The 9,928-nt window shown below is 34.3% G+C and overlaps 1 protein-coding gene across 6 annotated transcripts; it reads right to left on the minus strand.

The window, feature by feature from the left end:
- Positions 691–4,788, minus strand: LOC109353459 (uncharacterized protein At2g17340-like). Of its 6 annotated transcripts, none has more exons than XM_019595748.1 (14): positions 4,626–4,788; positions 4,543–4,595; positions 4,162–4,324; positions 3,216–3,281; positions 3,004–3,070; positions 2,831–2,899; positions 2,502–2,642; positions 2,120–2,248; positions 1,923–2,009; positions 1,679–1,753; positions 1,529–1,606; positions 1,342–1,419; positions 973–1,035; positions 691–891 (listed from the first exon to the last, which is right to left on the minus strand). In XM_019595748.1, the coding sequence occupies exons 1-14, from the start codon at positions 4,754–4,756 to the stop codon at positions 817–819; spliced, it is 1,275 nt and encodes a 424-aa protein (XP_019451293.1). In that variant the 5' UTR covers positions 4,757–4,788; the 3' UTR covers positions 691–816. The 6 variants fall into 6 exon arrangements, with proteins under 6 accessions (XP_019451293.1, XP_019451292.1, XP_019451291.1 ...); XM_019595747.1 differs by having other exon boundaries at positions 4,162–4,327; XM_019595746.1 differs by having other exon boundaries at positions 4,162–4,321; positions 4,543–4,788.

Genomic DNA, 9,928 nt, shown 5'->3' on the forward strand with positions numbered 1-9,928 from the left:
ATTAATATCAATATTGTTCACAAAGTGTCAGCAAGAAGTTATAGATAATTAGATGTTTAATACCTGAACACAGTGAGTGTTTCAGATTTTTTTTTTGCTATCTAAGTTTTGTTCTGAAAGTTCAATACAAAATAATTATTAATTATTTATATTTTTACCCTTGTGGAGAAAAATAATTGTGCAATAAAATACGGACAAGGCTTGAGAAGGGTATAACAGAAAAACAATACAATTTGGTTAAAAACAATTTTTTTAATGATTTTATTAGTTTGTATAAAAAAATCTAGAACAACACTCATAAAGGAATTGACTATTGAGGGAGAGAATTTACTAATGTTTACTTGCTGACAATTTTCTAAAATCTCTCATTAAACTGAACAATTTTGTATGCTAATATCTACAAGAACAAATGCCATGTAATGTACCGTTACTGTTAACTTGAAAGACATTGAACTTTCCTGATGTGAAGTTATTTAACAACAATTTCACTGCATTTCTTTCAGTTCACAATTATCTTAGGCTTTCACTACCTCTATATTAATATCCATTTTCCTAAAAGAAAAAACACCTGCCTCATGTCACTATATTTCCGGTATTGAATCCTCCGGTACTGGAGAGAATCCAGTTTCTATATAATGCGTCTTATAAAACGAGATGGAGTAATAATGTTTGAAATCATGCACATTTAAATTTGGTCTTCTTTAAAATTTAATTCTATATGGTGTATTGTTTCAGGCATATAGTGATTAACCAGTTGAAGAACAACCCTGAACAAATTCCACGTGTAGTATAAAGAATTGGCCTTAATTACAAGCTTTAAACTTCAACATATTTGAATACACAGTCATACATACGTGACCCAAGAAATTGTGCAACTTCAACATGCTTCACCTGTAAAAAAACATGTGTCAAGGAAGAAATAAGACCAAGTAGTATAATAATCAGAATTCCAATTTCGACAAAGTGCGTTACCATTCCAATATTGAGGGAATCACATTTAAATTGAGCATAAAGATTTGTTTCTATTCCACGACCCTGTCAGAAGAAATGGGTCAGGTTTAATATTAATGGGACACTGTAAGAGTTTATTGGCAAAATGCAGAAGATGCAAAGTTTCAATCATGTAAAGGACTGGTTAATTGTCCTAGACTTAGTAAATATGAAGCATTATTACATTTTGAATAACTTTTTGACTACTTGGACAACTTTATTAGTAGCCAAGTTGTCAAAAAGTTATTCAAAAATAGTTGTCCAAACTCCGGAATAACTTTTTTCGTGTTTGCACGCCCTTGATATCAAGAGCCAGCTTGGACATAAACAATATTCAAGGAAGAAAGTTACCATCCCTTCTAAGATGACAAGATCTGCATCATTGGCAAGGTAAGCAACCTCTTGTGACACCCTTTTGAGATCAATAACCTGCAAACATGTGATCATAATGTACAAGTTAATGGTCTTATAGTATATTAAAGATAAAACATAGCCAAATTCTCCCAATGTAACAAAATAGTAGTACTGATTTTCTTACAGGTAAATCATTGCCTGAGTTGGCAACTGAAAGATTTGAAGTACTAACACCCATGATACATCCTTCTTCATCTTTCAACTGGTAACAAGCATGATAAGTTAGCAAAGAACATGATCGTACCAATAGTTTTTAGTATCTGATTTTTGTTACCTTTGATATAATTTCAATTAGCTCAGAGTAAGTCACATCATTGATAGATGGTAAATCATTAGCAGCCAATACAACCTGCTTTCGAAACAGGATCACATACAATATGTTGTAGCCGGTAGCTATTACAACAGCGCATGAAAAGTAAATTCAATTTCAAACCATAGTTGCATGGTACACGGTACCAGTATGTGATACCCGAAACTATGTGGTCAATAACAAAATGCGAAATAAAATGTGTGCAAACCTGACTGCCACGCCGAAGGAGCTCCCTTGCAAATGGCAAAATACCCAAAATTATATCTGCACCAGAGTTATCAACAAAAATGATAACCTGCTGCCATGATAAAGGAATTGATTGATTAGAACACATTGCAAAGAATATATAGCAGAAGTCATAAGATCCAACATAGAGTAAAATACATAACATATGATGCCACTTGCCTTTTTCCATGATTTGTTGGTCCATTTCAATTGGAAAGTGTCAAGGTCATCAATAACCCAAGGTCTCGGTACAAGATTTTGACAAGTTGCGGAAAAGGACATTCCCTCCCTAGAGAAAACCTCGGCAAGCTTCGAGAAATCAAGGGAAGAAAAATGTAACAAATATACAACATATAGTTATATATATAATCCTCCTAACACTTAGCAAGACAATAGTCTCCAAGTATCTGATTTCCCATACAACTTTGCAGCCTATGGTTGTGAACAATAACAGAGAATGACCACAAAATGTGCTCTCATTTAGCAGAGGAACTAAAACAGAATATGCGTCAATACTCTTTAGTTTCAGTGAATAAAATTACATATAGAAAAATCAACCTACCTGTGCAGAACCAAGATCGAAAACGTTTCCTGCAAACATTCCTCGAACTAAACTCTCAAGTCGCTTGCCTTCATCTTCAATGGTATCATTAAGACGGACAACATTGTCAAATAAGGAGATGGCTTTTTCATTCTCTTCTTCCTGTTGCATTTTATCGGAGAATTACTTATCTTCGGAAAAATAGAACATATGAAAATATATGCCTTTACTTACTTATACTCTTCATGCAAGATGTTACATTGCTTCAAGCACTATAATATGTTATCCACATGTTTTTCTTCAATGTTCTAGCTCACAGAAAACCAAACTGTACAGTTAAACTTACTCACCTTCACTTTCTTGAAGATATCTTTGAATCCAACTTCTCTAAGTACTTGCTCACGAAGTTTGCATAAAAGCTAGACAGGAAAACATTGAAGAAAGAAATTATACAAATAATAATAGTCATAAATTAATGAGGGTATTGAGACAAATTACATATAACTTGAGATAAAGTACATACAATGATATCAAGTGGCCCACCTTGACATGTAGGATCTATCTTTAAAGATTCAAGTATTTCACCATACCTTTTTGCAAGAAATGCATAAACAGAAGACGCAATTAATAACTCAAGTACTACTTAGAACAAAAATGTGATTGAATAACTGATTTGGACAACTTCTTGTGCATGTAATTTATACTTTGTGCACAAAACTAATTTCAAAAGATCACCTTTGAGCAAACTTTCTAGCTTTATTTGCAGCATCAGGAACAGAAGTATCACGTTCAGCACGCTTCCTATATCAAATCAAAGCTAATTAACATTGATGTAAACAAGAATCATAAAAGATTACAATAATATAAAAACCACATATTTCACTAAAAACAGGTCAAAGCAGTGTTGTGAGAATATTGGACGGTCTTACTGGTCTAACCGTTGACCGGACTTGAAAATGACTATGATTTACAATCTTAAGTGAATGAGGGTTGGACCACTTTGAAATGGGGGAAATTCCGGTCGGACTATATTAAACTCGTTTAAACCGGATTAAGCCGGGAAGTAAATCGGACGATTCACTTAAAAATTAAAAAAATGGAACACTATTGTCATCTTTTGTTTTACTCTAGTCTAAAAAAGATGAAGAGATTTACTTATATAATTATACATGATTATTAATTATATAAAATTTTAGATTTATATATAATTATATATTTATAGATAAAAACTATTAATTATATATAAAATTATTTGGTCAGACCATATGGTTTAACCGTTTAAACCGGCTAAACCTAATACGTAATCTCTTCTAGTTTGACTGTTCGGCTCGGGTTTCATAACATTCGGTAATACATCAATATTGGTCTGTTGCTTTTACTACCCTAATTACTAATAATAACTAATCATTTTGCTTCTAAAATTATGTTAAGATGATTACATAGGTAACTTGAGAAACTATTACTAAATACTTTATATTAGAAGATGCAACATTCATTTATCATAAAATACTAATACCATTACTAAATGTATACTGAACACCCAACTTGTCTTACAAGTTAAATTTGAACAACATCTTATATTTTTGTTAAAGATAAGGTATAATATGAATAGAGAAATTTGGACCACACCCCATTATTTTTGCTTGGTGGAAATTGATTTCAAGGAAAAGATATAACATACTTGTAGGAGGGGATAAGACTTTGGAGGAGAATAATCCAAGATAGTTCTGTGGGAGTGGTAATGTTCATATCATCAGAAGGGAATCTCCAAGGAATTGTGCATGCTGTGTAATTGGTATGTACCAATAATGGGAAATGTACTAGTTCTGATGAACTCTCCACTGCTTCTAAAACATGTCATAACAAAAAGAAAAAAAGCTTCACAATTATAATCTTATGTACATTTAGTACTCACTCATCACCTTTTCTATATGTAGACAAACATAATGTAACAAATTGATGTGGTTGGTGCTGATGTTGTACCTAAGTATTATTCATGTAATATAAGTAATGTTTATTTTTTAAATTTATCCTAATGTTCCTTTATATGGGATAGTGTTACCTACGGTTTTGGAGTGGATGCTAGATTGATGAATGGATGAAGGAGAGACATGATTGGAGAGGGACATAGACTTGGTTGAAAGGGTAAGAGAAGAAGAATGCAAATATTGGAAGGACATTCTTGGAGAAGGATTCTTCCAACTCTTAGGAAATGGGAGCAATCCTGGTAGTGAGGCCATAGGCCTATGAGTTGGTGCCACTATTGGTTTCTCCATTGAACCTTGTGAGGTGAACTAGTATTTAGTGACCAAAATATATATAGAGAGCTATCACATCTAAGTGGATCAAGTTTCATATTAGTTTTAATAGTTATTCTATAATTAATAATTATTTATAAATATATATATTTATATGTAAATGTAAAATTGTATACAATTAATAATTATATATAATTATATTGAAATAATATTTTTCCATATTCTTTTGACAAAATAAAACAAAACATCCGAGTATTGTTCTATTTAAATTAAGTAAATTGTTTGGTTTAGTTCCTCACTTGGACGTCCTTTTGCAGTTTTCATTACTTAATTTCTGAAACAGTAAACAACATTAATATCAACAATCATATACAAAACCATATATACAAAAGTTAATACAAAGAATATGATTTTACCAAGAAAGACTCGTCTTGTGTGTGTAGGGTGACAAAAATCTTCCAATCTTCTTCATCAACGATATTTGCATATTTAGTTGGAGGTTTTAGGTTGACATTGCTATCAGCATCTCTGAGTAATTTTCCGGCATCAGTTCGGAATTGTCGGAGAGCCTTGACAGTCGATTTAAGGATATAATCCTTATGCTCTTCACCAACATCAAAAGTTGCAGGAAATAAAAACATATGTACATTATATATTACATGCATACACGTACATTGCATGAAAACGTAACACATATACGTACATTGCATGAAAACACTAAAACTGAAAAAATAAACTTACTGTTATTTCATTCCAAATACGTTCTTTCATGGCATTCCCTACATCACTCTATCTGTTGAAGGTTAACTTCACATTCCGCCTAACAACAACACCAATGTAGCTTACCAATGCGTTGTCACCCTTCGAGTTTAATGGTTGGCCCCTTTCCTTCTGCAATCTGGGTCCTTTTGCAAAATCAAAAGTTGTTAAAGACCTCATTGACATGATTCTGAAACAGAAACACAATTTTTTTCCTCAACTCATCTATAAAAATCTGAGTGTTTTTTTCTCTTTTTCACTCTTTGTAGTATTGCTATCTTTTTTACTACTTTGTGTTTTCTTCCTCATATCTTCATGAACATACTCTTATAGAAATACACACTCTTAGGCTCTTAGCTTATGAAATAGAACATTGAGTGAACCACAATATTTATAGATGAACAACCATTAATATTTCAACAAACGAAGAGACATATGACCACTCAACCATTAATATTTCAACAACCAAGAAACACATAATCACTCGACCATTAATATTTCAACAATCAAGAAACGCATAATCACTCAACCATTAATATTTCAACAAACGAAGAGACGCATTACTACTCCACCATTAATTTATTTAAGGAAGCGCAGTTATTATGTCATCTTCAACATCGCTTCCTTAAATATGCGTTATTGCCTATATTCACATCAACATCGCTTTCTATCAAATGTGCTGTTAAAAATAAATCATTTAAGTTAGTGCTAAAGTTACTAATGTTCAATAGCGTATTGTCAAGAATACGCTGTTGAAGTTACACAAATTGACACCGCCTGCTTTATTATGCGATGTTGATGTTTTTCTGCCTCATTTTCAATAGCGTCGTTCAAAATTATGTTGTTGAATGATCGCTGTTTATTACGATATCTTACGTAGTATCGTGTTTAATCGAGTTTAATACGATCAGGTTAGAATTTTTCCAGTTCAAAACAGTTGAACCCCTCAATTAGTTAAGAATGTAAACCAATATTGTTTTCAAGTTCGGGCAGCAGTGATCAAATCGGTTAGACCACTCAACCAGTCCTCATAACATTAATAGGGAGTGTCTCCCATATGCTCCAAGACTTACCATTACCATATATTATGATTCATTATTTGATATTTTAATTTAACCAAATATTATACATGCTAAATGATGTTTTTTAGTTTACTTTTTATGTACCATTAGTTTAATTTTTTTTTACGTGATGTCGTTACAATATTTTATGTAACAGACAATAATTATTAATATATGGGTGGTCGATGATACACAATAGTGTTAAAAACTAAGTGTAAGACTTTGCATATATCCAAACAAGACCTTAAATGCTAAGAAGACGTTTGTTAAGTAGTATAAGACTCCACTAGATCCATAAATTGATCAAAAGATTAAAAGTTCGATTCATATGAGCAATATTTATCGGGAGAGGTAACCGCACACCCCGAAAGGACTTAGTTCCTTACCCATAGGATGGAGGGATTTATCTAGTGTTATAAGGCTCCATTGAACCCACAGATCGACCAAAAGATCAAAAGTTCATGTAAGCAATATTTGTCGAGAGAGGTAACTGTATACCCCGAAAAGACTTAATTCCTTTATCCATAAGACGAGGGAATATAATTAGTTAAACAAAAACTATACCTTAAATAGGCCTTAGACCGTTAATTAATATGCATAAACCATAGCTTGGTGTATGTGTCTCATTCAATTCAACTTGACTCACTATTCTTGTTGGGAGTCACATGGATTAAGGAGAAAAAAGTGAAGTTGTATGAAGAACATATGTAGAGATTCCTTTTTCATCTTACAGTTCTAAGACATTCTTTTTTCCCTCACTCGTGTTTCAAAATTTTTTAATGGTGTAAATTTTAACTTATCTTTAAATTAAATAAAACTGTAAATTATAAAATCAACTTGTTGGGAACAAACGAACAATCAAATAGTAAAGAGTATAACGACAAGAGAATAATACAAGAGATTTGGTAATGAGGTTCGGCCAATTGTGCCTACGTCCCCGGGAGCGTTGAGCGGCTACCACTATATATTATTAGAGAATTAGGATTAGTGTTTGACTATTCTTCTCCTTGTTACATTAGGTTTACATAACATAAATAAATATAGTCCTCTACCCCAATCAGTGAATGTTCAGCAAGCTCAGGCAATGCCTGAACTTGTCCACGGTAACCGGTTTGGTTAACATATCAGCTGCATTTTTCTAAAGTGTGAACCTTCCGCAATAGTATCTGCTCACAAGCTACCAACTCTTTGATCTTGTGAAATCTCACATCAATATGTTTGGTCCTAGCATGATACACCTGGTTCTTTTCTAAGAATATAACACTCTGACTATCACAATGTAGCGAAACTTCACCTTGCTCAATGCCTAACTCATCTACTAGCCCCATAAGCCATAGGGCTTCCTTAGAAGCTTCACTAGCTGCCATGTACTCTGCTTCAGTTGTGGACATAGCAACAACAGATTGAACTGGTGATCTCCACATAATTGGTCCACCTGCAAGGCGTTGTGGACCTTCTATCATCCAAGTCTCCTGCATAGTCCGAATCAACATAACCAATAACTGAAGGCTTACTCTGTTGGCTGCCAAACATGATACCGAGACCTGTAGTCCCCTTTAAATATCTGAAAACCCATTTGACTGCTTTCCAATGTTGCTTCCCTGGTTTCAACGTGTACTTGCATACTTGACTAACTGCTTGTGCCAAGTCCGGTCTAGTACAAACCATAGCATACATCAAGCAATCTACTACACTAGCATATGGAACATTTGACATGTATTTCTTCTCTTCATGTGTCTTTGGACACTGATCTAGGGAAAGCTTGAAGTGATTTGCCAATGGAGTGCTTACTACTTTAGCATTGCTCGTATCAAATATCTCTAAGATCTTTTCAACATAGCTTTTCTAGGAGAGCCATAGTTTTCTAGCTCCCCTATCCTTGTGAATCTCCATCCCAAGAACATTCCTAGCAGCCCTTAAATCTTTCATGTCAAACTCCTTACCTAACATGACTTTCAACTTATTGATATCACTCAAATGGTTAGCAATCAACATATCATCAACATAAAGTAACAGAAAAATAAACGAACCATCGTCAAGGCTTCTCACATAAACACAGCAATCATACTCACAACGCTTATAACCAAGCTTCAACATATAAGTGTCAAACCGCTTGCACCAGTGTCTGGGAGACTACTTCAACTCATATAGAGACTTCTTCAACTTGCAAACCAAGTGACTTTGTCCAACTGCATTGAACCCCTTTGGTTGTGTCATATAAATTTTCTCCTCTAATTCACCATGGAGAAAGGCAGTCTTCACATTCATCTGTTCTAAGTGCATATCCCGGCCGGCTACCAAGGCAAGCACTACCCTGATAGAAGTGTGTCTCACCACTAGGGAGAAAATCTCATTGTAGTCGATCCTCTTCTGTTGTGAATACCATTTTGCTACAAGAAGTGCCTTGAACTTTTCCCCTTCTTTTTCTGATACTGCTAGCTTCCTCTTGTACATCCACTTGCACCCAACTGCACGTTTGTCTGGGGGCAATGGAACAAGCTCCCAAGTTTGGTTCTTCTGTAAAGACTACATTTCCTCCATCATGGCACTCATCCATTGTTCTTTCTCCTAGCTGTTTATAGTCTCTTGAAAGGTACATGGATCTCCTGAACTGATATGGAGAGCAACTGAAGCCATATCCTCAAAGTCATATCTTTCTGGAGGTTTGATATGACATCTATCCCTATCTCTAGCAAGTAGATACTCCTGCACACGTGAACTCTCTGCTTGAGAATCATCACGTTATTGACTTGAACTAGTGCATGGTTTCGTGCCTTTATTCACCTGAATCATTTCATTGCTCATTGGAATCATATTTGATCCAAAGTTTCTCCATTTGGCATGGGCACCTCTGTCAAAATTGACTATTTCATCCTGACATCTTCACCAAACACTGCATCTCTGCTCAACATCACCTTTCTGGAAACTGGATCCTAGAACTTGAACCCCTTCACACCTTTGGTATATCCAATGAAGATACACCTTTTTGACCTAGGATCAAGCTTAGATCGTTCATCACTGAGTACATGTACATAAACAGGACAACCAAATATGTGTAACATATTATAATTGAATAGGTTACCTGTCCATACTTCTTCTACAACTTTACCATCCAATGAAGTTCGTGGTGATCTATTGATGACATAGCATGCCATACTAAGTGCCTCTTCCCAAAATCCTTTGGAAAGTTCAGCATTCAGTCTCATACATCTAGCCCTCTCTGTAAGAGTTCTATTCATCCTCTTTGCAACACCATTCTGCTGATGAGTCTTCTTCACTGAAAAGTGCCTTTGAATGCCATACTCCTCATAGAATTTCTGAAACTGTGAGTTTTTGTACTCTATACCATTATCTAACCTCATGTATTTGA

This window comes from Lupinus angustifolius, chromosome LG08 (genome assembly GCF_001865875.1).
Source record: "Lupinus angustifolius cultivar Tanjil chromosome LG08, LupAngTanjil_v1.0, whole genome shotgun sequence".
Classification (NCBI taxonomy): Eukaryota; Viridiplantae; Streptophyta; class Magnoliopsida; order Fabales; family Fabaceae; genus Lupinus; species Lupinus angustifolius.

Excerpts from the sequence above, each read along its gene's own strand:
- LOC109353459 (XM_019595744.1), bottom strand. The coding sequence starts at position 4,756 with ATGGAGAAACCAATAGTGGCACCAACTCATAGGCCTATGGCCTCACTA. Across the intron at positions 2,010-2,119 it reads CCAACAAATCATGGAAAAAG|GTTATCATTTTTGTTGATAA; the intron begins GCAAGTGGCATC and ends TCATGGCAGCAG. Across the intron at positions 892-972 it reads ATTCCCTCAATATTGGAATG|GTGAAGCATGTTGAAGTTGC; the intron begins GTAACGCACTTT and ends GTTTTTTTACAG.